Below are 15380 nucleotides of genomic sequence, written 5' to 3'. Positions count from 1 at the left end.
CAAAGGGAAAGTTGGATGAAAATAATTAATGATCACTATGGGAGGGGTCTCATGATAAAATGAAGGAGAAAGAAACCTCTTTAAATTTTAAAAGTTTAAAAGTTTTTATTTGGTTACTAAATGTTATTCTTGCAGTTTGATTTTAATTTATTAAACTTTTATAATTTTTATTTCATCTCTTCCTTTTATTTCAATTTATAAACCACTTGACAAGAGGTAGTAGCATGATCAATATTACTAAATATAATAAATAACTGCACGTCAAGTGACTTGTCATACCTTAACGTTTCGACCAATTATAAGTACTACACTAACAATCCACTTGAGTTTCATATCCTAAAGTGGATACTATGGAAACATCCTCTGCGAGAGCAAATCCATAAGTTTATTTACTGGAAGGACACTCAAATAATAACTAATCCCTACCGTCAACTCCTTTTATGGTCACATGCCGTCAACTCCTTTTATGGTCACATGCCTTTAACTAATTTCGACCAACAAGATAGACAATTAATGAATGATTGAGAATATTAGCTTTAAACTAATCAAGATTAGACCAAGACATCAGAAGTTAATTGCACTCATCACCACAATGACTAGTATGACTCAAATACACCAAAAAGACAAGAGAGCCAAGTTACTCGGTGTTTGGATTAGTATAACCATTAATTTCAAATTTTATTTGATACAAATCCGATCATTTGGTAATGATTTTGATGGTTTATTTTAGTTTTTAAAGTGAAGCCTATTATCTCCTAATTTATATATATATATATATATATATATAGTAAAATGGTAATTTTTTTAGCCAAAATTTTAATTTAGAAAAATAAATATTATTTAAAAAGTTATAATCTTAAAAAGAAAATCATATATTTGTTCGGGATACGAGGTTGGACACGTGAACGATTGAGATTAAAGCGTTGTAGGGATATAAGAATCCAACCATTGGATAGGAGAGTGGAGGGTTCCGGCGCCACATTCGAATCGCAAATTCTCGTCGACCCTTCCCGAATTGTCAATAGAGAAGGAGAAGGTACTGAAAAACCCTATTTCCCTTCTTCCTCGACGCTCTCATCACTTCCTGACCAGAAACTATTTCAGTTTTCCATATCTGAACTATATTTTGCGTCTTTCAGGAGATTTGATCTGATAGGATCAAGCAACTGTAACAAGTCCGAGAGGACCGCACCTAGTCCGGCCATATCTATCTCAAGGTAGGATCTTTATAATAACAACTACTACGTACAAAATTCCCCTGAACCGAACTAATTTTAGTATCGAAAACTTGCTTTTACAGTTTTCTTTTATCATTTGGGTGTTTTTTTTTTTTTTTTTTTTTTTTTTTTTTTTTTTTTTTTTTTTTTTTTTTTAATGTTAAAGTAGTTTGTAATCGGAGGAGTAGAGTTCTTTATCTAATTTTCACAGCACCAACTTGAATTCCCGCCATTGATGTATTTTAGTCTTTTAACATTTTTTTTTATTTAACAACTAATGGGAAAGTTCAAATCGGATTTGTTCTGCACCTACATTTTAGTTTGACACCTTATTTACAAATATGCAACGCTGTTTAATCCGCTTGACAATTGTTTGACATGTATCGAATGTACTGAATAAACGTGAGCACACATATTCATTAAGCTTTGGAGCGTTCTTTATAGCATGTAGTAAAGATTTGAAGCACATTTGACTATATCGAACAGAATCATCGTTTTGTATTTGACACCCTTTGTCAATATTTGAAAATGGAAAATCAGCTTCTTTCTTATCATTGATGTGTACACTGTGTGCTTGTTAATTCCTTCACTTTGAAAATTCTTGAATTTGTCAACACTTTTTATCCCGTTGCTTTACCACGTGGTCTCCATTGCTTGTGTGTTTTGCTGCAAATGAAGGATTTTGGAAACGAAGAATGATTGATTGCTTACCGTTGTTTTCATTTTTTTTACTTGTTCATATTCCCATTTTGCATATTTTTTTTTGTGAATAATTGTTTATCTCCTCTCTGGTTTTTAACTCATTGATTTTTTATTTCTTTTACATTTTAACAAATCAATTTTAAGGACTAAGTGGCGAGATTATTTGTGCAGATGAAAGTAAAAAAGTTGAAGACTGCTACAACTTCTAATACTAATGTTGATTTGAAGTCCATCATTCATCAGCATGCCCTGTTCATCGACAAGTTGGTGGAGCTCATCCCTGCGAGGTTCTATTTATCTAATGACGAAAAGGAGAAACCTTGGTTTCAAGGCCTTAGCAAGAATGAGAAGGCTTTGGCCAAGAAGGAATCGAAAGAAAATCTTAAGAAAGTAAAAAGAGATCGCATGGATCCAGAGAAGTCTGATAAATCAACCGTTGATTTGCTTAAGCAAAACTTGGAAAAGAACAAGTTAAGGATTGAAACTGGTGAAAATAAAAGGGATGATAAGCCAATGACATCTGGGTGGGAGGATGATCAGTCAGTGACATATGAAGAACTTCGGCAACGTCTGCACCAAAAGATTGAAGAGTTCCGAGCAAATAGAAATTCAGAATGTTCAAATAGAGAGAAGAAGAGGAAGGAAAGAAATGAAAGGAGGGAACTGATTCATAAGAAACAGAAGAGAGAAAATGGGCTCGAGGAAAAGAAATCAACAGGCTATCCCTCAAAAGATGAAGTTGAAAAGAATGTAGTTGAAGCCTCTAAAGAACTTGCCTTCAGTCACGTCAAACTGGGGTCCGAAGAAGAGCATGGGAAAAAAAAGAAAAGAAAGTTCTCCAAGTTGGAGGAGCTTGACAGAGCTAAAAAATTGGAGGAAGCAAAGAAGGATCCTGAGAAGGGCGAAATAATCTCAAAGAAGCATTCTTGGAAAGCAGCAACGAATAGGGCTGCTGGGTTAAAGGTTCACGATGATGCAAAACTCCTGATGAAGAGCTTAAAGAAGGAAAAGAAACAGCAACTGAAGAATGTTCAGAAATGGAAAGAAAGGATTGAAACTACACACAAGATGAAAGCAGAAAGACAGCAAAAGAGATCAGATAACATAGCACAGAAAATTCAAGATAAGAAAATGCGGAAAATTGCAAAGAGGGAGAAGAAGCTTATGCGGCCCGGCTTTGAAGGTCGCAAGGAAGGTTTCATCAACGAAGGTACGGCTTAAGCCAAAGCTGGTTTTAACCTTGCAATGTTGTTGCAATCTTTGTTTTGATTTAGTATATTTAGGAAATCCAACCAAAACATATATATGTTCATTTCTGAGTAAACCCCCCCCCCCCCCCCCCCCCCCCCCCTTTTTTTTTTTTTTTTCTGTTCTTCATGTGAAAGAAAAGTTACGAAGAACGAGAAGCCAAAAAGTGATGAAAATAGAGAGATTTAAGATAGCATTTTGTGTCTTCCAAGTAATATAGAATTTTCTATCTCTTATCCGTTCTATTGGGCTCTTTAATTAATGCCCTCCTTCAGTGATCTTATTATCATGAAAGTTTTTTGCTAACCCAATACTTCACCAACACATTTGTATCATGTGAGAATAATGTATGAGATTATTTAAAGTGAAAAACCACTCTTTATATATGTGTGTGTGCGCCATCTCCTCCTAAATCAAGTTACTCACTGTTGAATGTTGTGTTATAGGTGATTAGGTGTTTGTTTTCATGTAGTTTTGTGGATGCATACAACTTTCTTTTTTTACGTTTTCTAGAGCCGTCTCTTCCTCACTTTTTTCTTGAGATATCTCTTTATTCATTCAATTGTATTCCAAATTTCACTACATTAAAGTAGGACTTCAGCTCCTAGTTAGGAAAATGGTAGGAATATTAGTATAATTAGTAGTAAGGTATTCTAGTAATTAGACATCAAATTTGTTGGGTTTTTTGGGTTATAAGTAATAGGCGATAGTCAGATTTAGAGTTAAGAGGTGCAAAAGTTTTTGTGGAATTTCCTTCAGAAAATTAGGGAGAGGCCTAAGTCACATTGTGGTTATTATTATTTTATTGTTTTGAAAATGGGTGGTGTCCTAAAAGATGAATTATTAGATCATCTTGCATTTCTTTATAAACAGTCAATATTTATTATCAAACATAACATATACATATGTTTATTTCAAACCTAAACCAATAATTCAGTTTGAATTTCATCAAATTGTGGAGTTGTTCTTTGAAAACATAGGTTGGTCTCATAGCTATTCAATTCAATACATCTAGTCCTCTTGGCTCTGCTCTTCTCAAATAATTTCTCCTACTATAGAGATGATATCTTCAAACCATAAATGTCAAATGATTTAAAAACTATCCGTAAACTGTGCAACATGAAATTGTGGGAAAACCATATTAGTTAAAGTTAACATGAAATTGCACAAAATATTCAGGATGTGCATATTCAAAGGCAAAAAGGGAAAGATAAACGATTAGGAAAGAATCAATTATATAGAATTTCACAAACAACTTATTAAAAAGGAGGGAGAAGAAGAAGAAGAAGAAGTAGTCTATTAGGAAAGAATCAATACATAGAATTTCACAAACAACTTATTAAAAAAGAGGGAAAAGAAGAAGAAGTAGAGTAGTTAATTTTGTCTAATTTCATACCAAGAAGTGTTCGCAATGATATAAAGCTAATTGGGTCTAATTTCGTATTAATATTTGGGTTGCCCCAAAAATATGTTTAATTTAGTTTAAAAGATCAATTAAGTCCAAAGATCATTTGAACATCGAACTTACATTGAAGGAGAAGAATCATGCTTACATGCTTAAGATCCAAGTAAATATTAGGATTAATTTATAAATTAAGAACATAGATTATCTAATACGTGTAAGAAATACAAAAGAAAAGAATTGAATCACATAGATTTGGGTTTGGTCAAAAGGTGGTAAGACCTTGGAGAAGTTCACCGACCTCAACATTGATGAAAAGAAAGCAAACGTGGAAGTGGCGTTAGACACGGGGAAGGCACCTCACCCAATTAATTACTTAATACCAATTAAGTAATCCTAATTCAATTTTTTTAACTTATTAATCCCATTCATTATTCAACAAAGAGCGTCAAGTTATCAACGTTATTAATGAAATGGGCGGTGCTAATTTTACATTTTGTAGGCACGCCTTGAAGCAAGAATTAGATGCTCTCTCTACTGCCTGCCACGTGTTCATCCTTTTCAAGTCTTATATAAAACACTTTCTCCTTCCTCTTTGACCAATCACCATTCCTATTGATTCCCATTTCCCCATTTTTTTTTCTCTCCTCCTTTCAATTTCAATCTGCTGTAGAAAAATGAGTAAATTTTGGACGTTGGCTACCCAACTTCATACTCTTTCTGGGTTAGTATGGATTAAACTCAATTTCTCTTTTAACTTTAATAAAACGAAACGCCTTGGTAATTTTGGATGTGGGGTTTTGTGGCTAATTTCTTTTTTGTTTTTGATGATTCTTGTAGGCCTGTTTTGATGTTGCTGTATCCTCTGTAAGTTCATCTCTCTCTCTTTTCTCCGTTTGATGTTAGTTTAAATGAAAAGAAAATTTGTTGAAATTTTTGGAACATAACAGATACGCGTCGGTTGTAGCCATTGAAAGTACCTCTAAATTGGACGATGAACAGTGGTTGGCTTATTGGATCATCTACTCGTTTCTCACTCTCATGGAGATGGTTCTTCAACCTGTATTAGAGTGGTTAGTGCAATTTGTGGTTTTCCCCTCTTTTTCTTTTCAGTTACAAAATTTACCCAGATGGGTTTTTGGGTTCCCTGTTTTTCTCTTCTCCTTCTTGGCTGAAATGAAACCGTATAAGATACAAAGTTTTCATGGGTTTTGAATCTTTGATATTTTTGAGTTGCAGGATACCAATTTGGTATTCGGTGAAATTGGTATTTGTGGCGTGGCTGGTTCTGCCTCAGTTCAAAGGTGCAGCTTTCTTGTATGAAAGATTCGCAAGGCCGCATATTAAGAAATATGGTGTAGGAGGCAATTCTGCTGATGCCAAACCCAAGAATCACTAATTTTACATAATTAGTGAGTTTTCTTCTTCTAATAATTATGAATATGAATGACTACACGATGATTTCACACTCATCTTTCTGTAAAGAAGTTCGTCAGATAGCACAATTGTACTAGTGATATCTTTTAATCTTGGTTTTTGTCTCTACTTTTGTGAAGTGGATTAGAGAGGGAGCTGGAATCTTGATGACGAATGTATCATAAAGGAGAGTTTGGTTGCTACTGATGGACCATCTTTCTGGATTTGACTTCTTTTGTCTTTTGTGTTTCGTTTGTCTGTGCTAAATAGAACTTATAATGGACATCCTTGTAAATGAAACAAACCCTTTTTTTTATAATTCATAGCTGTGTTGTGTGTCGCCATATCTTGTTTCACACTTGTCATACCATACAACCAACTCTATAAAATTATATTCACAATTTGACGATCAACCGAATCTCTATTGAGCCAACTTGTCAATTCACCTTTGGCCAAAATCTTCCTTAGAAATTTAAGAGAAAGGAATTGCCTGAATGTGACGGATCAACTTACGTTTCGGGGTAAAAATATCCCACGTTGTAGTTGAGCAGAATGGTTGTGTTATTTGTCCGCAATCTAATAATAATGAACCAAAAGAATGTATTACATTCTGACATTGACAAACTAACAAACTCATTAGAGACATATAGTGCCAATCATGGGTACTTTTTCATAACTAGAATTATAGTGAGCATGTACATATTGAACAATATATGACGTTTGAAAGAATTGATAAATATGGAATGTCACCGAGCTGGTTGTAGAAGCATTTATAGCATCTTCTAAAATCTTTGCCACGGCCCTTCTACCGACGGTTGGTTGCCTTCTGATTCTCTTTGCCATAGATGTTGACATGATAGAGGAATACCAATCTCGATCAGTTTTGGCTCTCTCCTGACAAATGGCCCGAGTAAAACTTCCAGGAGAAACTCTGACTTCGTTTTCTCTGGATGTTGATGGCCAATAAAACCGTTGATTTCAAGTTTTATTGATCTCGCGCTTGCAATTATCAACAGTTTGACAACATATGTGAATCTGTGGGTCGCCCATCAAGCTCTTTTCATTTGTCACTGGGTAATGAGATTGTGTAGCTCCAGAGAAGCTTCACTGCCTTGATCCCCGGTCCAAGATAGTCTGATAAAAATGAGTTTCTTCGCTGAAAAATTGTTGATCTTGAGACATTTTTCTTCTTGCCTTCGATTAAGGGGATACGTCTATAATACGGGCATGTTCATCAGTTGGAACAGAATTTGAACACGCAAGTCTTCTCAAGAGCAACCGAGCATCAGATTCCAGACAACCCTCCGACATCTCAAGGACAACTGGCAGAAGAGACGTTCTGTTCATCTCAACCAGCATTGTACCCTTCGATGAAACAACATATAAGAGAATAATGCTTTTAAATTAACTCAAAGTATACAGAATATGCAATTAATATACAGAAAAGGCATAATCTTTTGAAATTAGCGGGACGGGAGGAAGCAATAACTGGTAGTTAGAAATACTTGAAGCCATCAGTTTACCTCAAAGTTTATTAAGAAAATTTGAAACTGTCTCAAAGTCTCCTTCATAGCACTCACTACTTTGACATCAGAAGAATCAATAGCGTCCGTAACATCCTTTGGAGAATGGCCGATCGCTTTTTGCACAACCTAATAATCAAACATAAGAAGCGGTCGGATATGGTTCTCTTTGACTAGGGTACGTGTAAACTGTACGGTATTTGACTCACCTCGTGATCAATGAGGACCTCAGAAATGAGGCTGCCGTCATCCACATACACACGTAGCTCGTAATTTGTCCTTCGCTTGAATTGAAATCCTTTTACACCAGTCAAAAAGCACTACAAATACAAAGATTATGTTCTCAATTTCAGTAAGTACAGAAACTATTAGATTCCGTTTACATTTAATTTTATTTTCATTCACCATGCCATGCTCAGTATATCAATATGAGCAGTTTCCAAGCACTTAAGTCAAAAGGAACAAAACGGATTTTTCAAATATTATGCTTAGAACAACCAAGCTCCAAATTCTATATATTGATCAGCCAGAAGTGTAACTCCATGCTTCCAATAATAACTATGACACCACACGTCATCCACATATAGGATTTCCTTACCCTCATCGGTGCCACTCGGGATAAAGAGGAACGAGACTGAACATTCATCTAATACTGCTGTAAGTTGCACATACGTTGACCGTATTAATTACGAGTTAGTTACCTGACCCAACAAATAATCAATCTGACCAGTGGATTGATGAAATAAATTCTAAGCTTTCAGGATGAACAAGCTTCAGAACTCAAGGGCATAGAACAAATCTTGTTCAAGTAGGGAGCTTACAAACAAACAAACAAAAATGCCCTGCTTTCATTTGGAACAAGAAGTGTTAGCGTTAGTCCTCTAGTAAAGAAATATGAATTTTTATCCCACCTTGATTCTTCCCCGAACTAATGGAGACTTATCCTTCGCTGCTGCCAACTTAGCCGACAAACTAGCCAAGTAAGTGAAAGGAATTTCTCTATCGCCAGATAAAATGAGAGGATGCTCGATGTCGACCATGATGGTATCCTCTACCGAGTTGACTGCATTGGAATCGTCTACTGAATTGCCCATATTGGTATTGTCCACTGAATTGACCACACTGGAGTCCTCTACCGAATTGGGCACAATAGTAGGCTCAGTATGAGCTCTACCACTGGGAATGGAATGAGAATGAATCTCCTCAACATTTGAAACAAAATTAGAAGATAGCTCAGAATTAGCATTTGTTCTACTGACTGGTGTAGTAAATGCATCAGCAACCGGAGCAGTAAATGCTTCATTTCCCCTATGGAACATGCGAGCACCTGATAGTCAAGACCAAAAAACAAAGAAAATTTGGTGATGCACTATCTAAACAACAGAGCTCTTTCCAGTTTACACAGATTGAACATAAAATTCAAGACCAAAAAAATAATAAAAGAAAAAACATCCACTATAAACTTGGCTGACATTCTTGGCTAATCTATTGGAAAATATCAAATGCCTTGTGCAATTGTGTATCTTTTTATATTCAGATAAACATTAGGCTTCATATTCAAATAATTTTACTAGACCATGGAATTTACATCAGATTCTAGTAGGAGTTGTCGTCTTCCTACTTTGAAGTTTATAATTTTTTTCATTCCAGAATAAATTAGTTATTTAGTTATAATATTAAGAGTGAACAGGCATTTCCCTTCCACTTCCATATTTTGTTATCTTGTCGTATCCCTGTTTCTCCCCACTACGGTTTGTATCAATAGTTAAAGAAAAACAGGAGAACGAAAAATGCACATGATGGAAGAATGAAATTAGGCAACATTGCCCAAGATAGAGACTGGTAGCAGCTAATTGGTCTCCAGGAATCTGACACACTGAATATCCAGTTGGCAACGTAAAAAAAAGTTTCCTTTTCGCCCGGAAAGAAAGAACGTGGAAATTTTAACCGATTAGTACCTTGGTTTGAATGAGAGGGTTCAGCATCCACCATTCTACTAGGATGCCCAGGCTCTTGAACATTGTCTGATGGCCATGCAGCACGTGTTGCTCTACTTGCCAAAGAAGGAACTACGCCTGTTCTCGTTCTGAACAAAGTATACAAATCACAAATTATTGAATACCAGAAAACAGCAGAAGATATGATGTTCCTATGATAAGCTCTTCTGAAAAGAAAGACAAAGTCCACCAAAAAATAACTGTGCAAAAACGCAAGTTTGAAGTCTTCCTTGGATAGTGGACACAGAAAATTGTACTATGGAACCCAACAAAGAAAGGAATGGATGAAAACTATGTAATCTAGGCATTAATAATACCTGCTTCCTCTAGGTGGCTTGTTCACTTCATCAACAAGCCGCTTCCGAGCTGCCTCCAATTCTTCAACCAGACCTCCTAGAACCTCAAAAGCTTCAGGTACTAGCATTAGAAGCCCACGTCGTACACTTACATTGCTGATTACTACCTGCACAAAAGCTATAAATAATTGATCCCTAGCATCAACTAATCTACTAGTTTCGAAGCACATAAACCTGGTTGACGAAAAAAGAGAATAATTGATCGAGGATTGAGAAAGATAAGCAACCTTCAACCCAGCAGGGGCCAAAACTTCAAGATTCTTAATAGGTCTGTATTCCATCCCAAAAATTCGTTGAACACCATCCGTCATTGACAGTTTAAGGCACCTCTTAATATTAGCAGGGGCAGTCTGATATCTACCTTTCAGAGCACAACTGATGTTAACTATTTCATCGACCTGAAAAGGAAAACAATTCAGCTAGGACTCTACAACCTTGCCCACCTCAAGCAGCAGGTCATTCTTATAACCTCTGAAATTTCATACAGTGACCAAAATGATATCATAACCAAAAAGAAATTCATGGGTATAAACTCAAGGAACTAGCACAAATAACCTGCAGTACGTACGGACCAGGGAGGTCAACGAGATGCATAGAATCAACATTTTCAGGCAGGACACCAGCACCCACATAATTCATATCAGAAACCAAAAACTGCTCGAAACACAGCTTTCCTTTCTCCGAATGGTTGAGGCTGAAGAAACCTGGTACAGACCCTTGTAGAGAGCGGATACAGGCATCCAACCACTCTCTCTTCAAGCTTAAGCCAAGTCCCCGAAGGAAGTCACTTACAGGACACGGGGGGTGAGTGGAAACGAGACCAGGAATGAGCGGATTGAGGTCGGGGGAGTGAGGGAGAGAATGATCAGAATCCGGAGAAGGAGGGGAGAGATGGTCGGAGACGTCGATAAAATGTTGTTCGTCGTCGTCGGAATCGGGAACTTGGACGGGTTCAGAAACGTTGGGATTAAAATGAGAGTTGAGGTTGTCGAGAATGATTGGTTGAAGGGAGGTCGGGGAGGAATCAGGGCAGTGAGAGTCTTGTTCCAAGTCTTCGTCGGAAGACCAGCTCAGGCGAAGGCGCCTTCTTGTCATTGTGGCTTCCCTCCTTCACTCTGAATTTTGGGCCTTCTTCCCTCCACCTGATGTGTGCAGTAGAAGGGAAGTAGAATCGCACAAATGTCTTTCTCATTCTCATCTCAAGTAACCCCTAAATTTTCATAACACAAATTCTTCCATTCATTCCTTTTTCATTTTTCTTTTTTTAAGAAACCAAATTTAGGGGTTTAGTTTAGTTAGGTTAAATTATAAGAAATGTCCCTAAACTTGTTCATTTGTTAAAAAAGTGCACATAAATTATGACTACAATGTTATTTTTTTTTCTTTTGAAGATTAGATAAAAGCCTGTGTGTGTGAGGCCAAGGCCTTCAATTTTTGAAAATACATAACCGCCTTTGTTGAAATTCTTCAAATTTAGCGCCATGCAAAGTTAATTCAACGTCAGATTTACAATTAGAACAATGGGATCTAAATCTTTCCACAAATATGAATGTTTGGTGTGTGTATGTGTGTTTTTTCAAATAAAATATTTTACGATTTGTTGTGATTGATTAATTTTAATGCTATATTTCCACCGTCCACTCTTAGGGATATTAAATTTAATTCTTTGGTGTATTATCATATGTATGTGGAGTGGTTGAACATAAATTTGAGTGGTCTATAAACTACAGTGGATTTGCTTATGTTTTGAATTCAATAAGCTTGATCAAAGTATCATATGGCCTTCCTCTCTTAAAAGGAAGGTTCAAATCTTCAATTGAGATTAAGATATAAATAATTTCTTTGATACATCATAATGGTACAAGAGAATGGATGTCATGTCAAGATCTCACAGAAGGATAATCCTTCCACCTAGGTATACCGAGATCAAATGCAGATTGCAACACACTAACCCGCTCCATCAACAGTTCATCTTCTAGTTCCTCAATCACAGGATATTCTGTTTCCATAATCAGCTCCAGGTCTTCAAAATGCTTGATTTTGCGCTGCATCTTCTTCATCTGTAAACCATTTTCACAACGAGTAGACACTTATCACTTGGCACAAAATCAACCATGTTTTACAACAACTTTCGTGTTTTGTTCTACAAACCATCGGGAATGTGTAGTTCAGAGAATGGTTACCTGTGTTTCTATCATTATTCCCAATAAATATTCCATTTCTCTCTCTTCTTGATCAGCAAGTAATTTTGCATGTGCTGCAGCAGCGCCAAGTGCTGTTGCAATTGCAGCTCTAACTCGTAAGATTAAAGCTATGTCATCTTTGTCTTCGGCCATTATATCACCTAAAGGAAAAGTGAAGATAGTAAGGCAAAGTAACGAGCCAAAATAATGTACAATAAAACAAGAGAAGGAGCTAGCAATGACACGAACCCACACCAAAAAATGCAAACAATCCTACTTGTTATGGCAGGGCAAAGAGACAGAATACTCAAACAGAGCATCGCACGTAGATTTTTTTATTGGAAAACATGGTCCAACAAAATGGGAAACTGCGTATAATCACTCCGCACTTTCAAGTTCACAATAAGTACCTGATTGAGGCCTTTCCTTAGCGACTGAATCTTCGTTATTGAGAATCCTATTGAAGAAATTTACAGATAAGGTTATCTCCAGTGTCAATCAAATATTGGCCAAAACAAGAAAAGTAGAAACAAATATACAGACCTCTCAACCTCGTGATTTGATGTGGTGGAAGCCGCAGAACACAGTCCATTAGTAACAAAGAAGTTTTGATCATCAAATATTTCTTTTGGATATGAGTTTTCGTCACAAAGTGCTGTAACAGAAGCAGTAGAAGCTGCCGCCATAATTTGTGGTCCGACCATGCTTGATATCAAAGCTACCTAATAGCATAGGATAAGTGCTTATAGGTCAGCTAATGGAGAGCAAAGTCGAGCAATATTGATATGTTATTCTCCACCATTCAGCAAAGAAAAGATAACCCTCAATAATTTCACTTCACTTATATACAAATAATGCAGTTACTTGAAGATGTAGATAATAAGACATAATACATAAATCCCACCTGTTTCATTAGAGAACTGCTCGTATCTTGAATAGAAGCAGTGCATTGTCGCTTGGGAGGCCCTTGGTTCTCTCCATCTTCGTCCTCGTTTATGTCCTTGGTACATTGGTCTTCACTTCCGGCAATCTCTTGCTTGTTAGGTGGAGCCTCTGTAGTTTCTGGTGGACCGTCTGTAGTTTCTTTCTCACTAGTAACGTTGTTATTAGGACCACTAACCTCGTTCCTTTGAGTTTCAGAACATAACAAGGAGTCCCCAAACGGCAACTCTACGAACTTCAATATACAATCCAATTTAGTCTTGGTTTGAACATTTTGAGCAACAAGTTCCCAATCATCTCCATGCTTCAAAACAGATTCCAAAAGAAGCAGAGTCTCGGCCTCAGTCCACACAGCTCCTGTACTGCTTCTATCTTCAGTGAACTCGGTGGTCTTCAACTCAAAATCTTCCAAGAGCCTCTTCTCCCCATATTTTCCATCCTTGAAACAATTTTCGCAGATTGAATAATCATCCTACGTATAATATTTAAAAAGTAGAGTTAGACATTCATCAAAATCCAGTAGTGGAGAGATGCAATTGAGATTTGTCAATGGATGCTTTAGGAATATTCATTCGCGTGATGACAAGAAAGTACCTTGGCGCATTGATGGTATCTAGATCCACAAAGTTGGCCACAGTTCCCACACACTAAAATCTTCTGTTTCAACAAGTCACCGAAAACATCTGAATAAGAAGTCAAAGGAGGTAATTTAAACCCGCTCCCATTAACGATCACACTGTCTTCCACAACAGGTGGTGCTGAAATTGGCTTGACCGAATTTGGCATTGCTCCCACACGAATTCCATTGGGAACCCCCTCTTCAATCTTAATTACAGAACTCTCGCCATCTTCCACCTCCGCCAAATCATCGTCATCAGAAGTTGCACCAAAGTTGATCAGCCCCCATGTCTCCAAAAAAGCAAACACCTTATGAAGCAAGTTAACATCGCCCACCAGAGATTTCCGAATTTCGGTGAATGTAAGCCTGCTGGAAGGCTCTTCCCTGTACTTATTGATAATAAAATCTCTATATTCCTTATATATACGCGGAGTTCTTGATATTGAGCTTCCATCAAAAAACTCCTTCAAAGCTAATTTCTCTGTTTCGTGAATATCGTCCCACGAAAACCAACCTGAAGAATTAGTTGAACATTCAGTCCCAGTTTAGAAAGACTCTTGTGTCTGTACGCATAGAACAAGAAAAATTCCCTTCGTACTTTATTCAATTCCCTAAGCTACGTAGTGCGTGTGTATCCAAAAGATCCTCAATGGCAGAGGAAGTGGGGAGGTCCTAGGGTTAGGGTTTGGAGGGAAAATGCATAGAGAAAGAGAGAGAAACTTACTGGAGTGGCTTGGAATTGTGTATAGATCGAGGTCTGGTTCATCTGGAGCTCGTCTATAACTCGGTTCCCGTAGTGAGGCTTCCATCGCGAACCGCGCGGTGAGCTTAGTCGAGTCCGACGTAGATTTTAGTATTACGGCGATGTAAGAGAGGCAAAGAAATTAAAAATAAAAATAAAAACGCGGTACTTTGCCTGCTGTTGACGTAATTACATGACGGTCCAATAATGTTGTGGCCCGGTATTCATCTGGGTCAGGGTGCTGCCTCCGCCCTCCGCCCTCCTACTGGGCTCTGGCTAAGCCCAATACTATCAAAGTTTCAGCTAACGTCTTAATCGTTCTATTTCCTATACTGTCTTTCCATTCATTTTAAATATATATAATTTATTGTCATAAATATTTTATTTTACATCTATGCACCTCGAGTATATTCAAACTTTTTTACTAAAATCACCCACAGAAAAATAACGGAAAGAAATTTTGATTGAAATTTTAAAATAGTTATATATCATATGTACATCAAATATTTAATAAACGATAAATCTTACAATTAAATTAAAATAAATATATTAAATAACTAATAGAGTACCTATGTTAGTTTTAATATAAATAATAAATGTGAAATAAAATATTTAAGACAATATATTATATATATTTTTGAAATTGGGATCTGTCCACTTTTGTTTTATTTTCTATAATATTAATATCATATGTGGGTAGTCTTGTCATTTGACCTCAATGTTTGTGTAAATTTATAGTTCATTGTGACTTTTGTGAAAACTATGACAATGTTGCGTCCAACATATAAATAAAGATCCCTATTTAGGTTATTTTAGTTAAGGTCCACGACTAGGCGAAGTCATGGACATCGCTAAGTTGGTCGCGTGAACCCTATACCTTCGATTGTCAACTCAGCTAAGTCGTAGACCCTATCACCGATTGTTTTATTTAATTGTGTGCTAGGCCAACAAGAGTGGTCATTCATCCATTCCCCTTTTTCGATATAGTGGTTGAACAATAACTTTATTCTAGCTCAACCCGACCACATAAGAC

General features: G+C 36.7%; 4 protein-coding genes across 6 annotated transcripts; 2 read left to right on the top strand and 2 right to left on the bottom strand.

Annotated features, from left to right (window-relative positions):
- The first annotated feature begins 910 nt into the window (after positions 1-910).
- LOC101211653 (ribosomal RNA-processing protein 14-C) lies at positions 911-3491 on the top strand. The gene is made up of 3 exons (XM_004137990.3): positions 911-1036; positions 1140-1217; positions 2091-3491. The coding sequence occupies exon 3, from the start codon at positions 2091-2093 to the stop codon at positions 3138-3140; it is 1050 nt and encodes a 349-aa protein (XP_004138038.1). The 5' UTR covers positions 911-1036; positions 1140-1217; the 3' UTR covers positions 3141-3491.
- Positions 3492-5086: 1595 nt separating this feature from the next.
- LOC101211404 (HVA22-like protein e) lies at positions 5087-6329 on the top strand. 2 transcript variants are annotated; one of them, XM_004137989.3, is made up of 5 exons: positions 5089-5293; positions 5410-5436; positions 5520-5642; positions 5809-5981; positions 6126-6329. In XM_004137989.3, the coding sequence occupies exons 1-4, from the start codon at positions 5247-5249 to the stop codon at positions 5966-5968; spliced, it is 357 nt and encodes a 118-aa protein (XP_004138037.1). In that variant the 5' UTR covers positions 5089-5246; the 3' UTR covers positions 5969-5981; positions 6126-6329. The 2 variants fall into 2 exon arrangements, with proteins under 2 accessions (XP_031736094.1, XP_004138037.1); XM_031880234.1 differs by having other exon boundaries at positions 5087-5293; positions 5809-6329.
- A 153-nt stretch (positions 6330-6482) lies between these two features.
- LOC101222548 (recQ-mediated genome instability protein 1) lies at positions 6483-11114 on the bottom strand. 2 transcript variants are annotated; one of them, XM_004138206.3, is made up of 8 exons: positions 10417-11114; positions 10089-10259; positions 9823-9968; positions 9467-9594; positions 8420-8835; positions 7718-7828; positions 7509-7637; positions 6483-7350 (listed from the first exon to the last, which is right to left on the bottom strand). In XM_004138206.3, exons 1-8 carry the CDS (start codon positions 10954-10956, stop codon positions 7186-7188), a joined length of 1806 nt encoding a protein of 601 aa, XP_004138254.1. In that variant the 5' UTR covers positions 10957-11114; the 3' UTR covers positions 6483-7185. The 2 variants fall into 2 exon arrangements, with proteins under 2 accessions (XP_004138254.1, XP_011650728.1); XM_011652426.2 differs by having other exon boundaries at positions 10434-10570.
- Positions 11115-11586: 472 nt separating this feature from the next.
- On the bottom strand, positions 11587-14491 carry LOC101222310 (SWI/SNF complex subunit SWI3A). Its single transcript, XM_004138205.3, has 7 exons — positions 14330-14491; positions 13581-14119; positions 12949-13458; positions 12588-12766; positions 12455-12501; positions 12045-12205; positions 11587-11921 (listed from the first exon to the last, which is right to left on the bottom strand). The coding sequence occupies exons 1-7, from the start codon at positions 14412-14414 to the stop codon at positions 11742-11744; spliced, it is 1701 nt and encodes a 566-aa protein (XP_004138253.1). The 5' UTR covers positions 14415-14491; the 3' UTR covers positions 11587-11741.
- Positions 14492-15380: the final 889 nt, after the last annotated feature.

Source organism: Cucumis sativus, chromosome 1 (genome assembly GCF_000004075.3).
Source record: "Cucumis sativus cultivar 9930 chromosome 1, Cucumber_9930_V3, whole genome shotgun sequence".
NCBI lineage: Eukaryota > Viridiplantae > Streptophyta > Magnoliopsida > Cucurbitales > Cucurbitaceae > Cucumis > Cucumis sativus.
The sequence above is the reverse complement of the archived record's forward strand: the minus strand, read 5'-3'. Positions and strand labels throughout refer to the sequence as shown.

What these genes read in the sequence shown, in the direction of transcription:
- LOC101211653 (XM_004137990.3), top strand. Translation starts at nt 2,091, where the DNA reads ATGAAAGTAAAAAAGTTGAAGACTGCTACAACTTCTAATACTAATGTT.
- LOC101211404 (XM_031880234.1), top strand. Translation starts at nt 5,247, where the DNA reads ATGAGTAAATTTTGGACGTTGGCTACCCAACTTCATACTCTTTCTGG. An exon ending in TTGATGTTGCTGTATCCTCT is followed by an intron (nt 5,437 to 5,519) that starts GTAAGTTCATCT and finishes GGAACATAACAG; the next exon opens with ATACGCGTCGGTTGTAGCCA. An exon ending in CTTCAACCTGTATTAGAGTG is followed by an intron (nt 5,643 to 5,808) that starts GTTAGTGCAATT and finishes TTTGAGTTGCAG; the next exon opens with GATACCAATTTGGTATTCGG.
- LOC101222548 (XM_004138206.3), bottom strand. Translation starts at nt 10,956, where the DNA reads ATGACAAGAAGGCGCCTTCGCCTGAGCTGGTCTTCCGACGAAGACTTG. An exon ending in AGGTCCTCATTGATCACGAG is followed by an intron (nt 7,638 to 7,717) that starts GTGAGTCAAATA and finishes TTTGATTATTAG; the next exon opens with GTTGTGCAAAAAGCGATCGG. An exon ending in TTTTCTTAATAAACTTTGAG is followed by an intron (nt 7,351 to 7,508) that starts GTAAACTGATGG and finishes GTTTCATCGAAG; the next exon opens with GGTACAATGCTGGTTGAGAT.
- LOC101222310 (XM_004138205.3), bottom strand. Translation starts at nt 14,414, where the DNA reads ATGGAAGCCTCACTACGGGAACCGAGTTATAGACGAGCTCCAGATGAA. An exon ending in CACAATTCCAAGCCACTCCA is followed by an intron (nt 14,120 to 14,329) that starts GTAAGTTTCTCT and finishes CTAATTCTTCAG; the next exon opens with GTTGGTTTTCGTGGGACGAT. An exon ending in TAAGGAAAGGCCTCAATCAG is followed by an intron (nt 12,206 to 12,454) that starts GTACTTATTGTG and finishes CTTTTCCTTTAG; the next exon opens with GTGATATAATGGCCGAAGAC.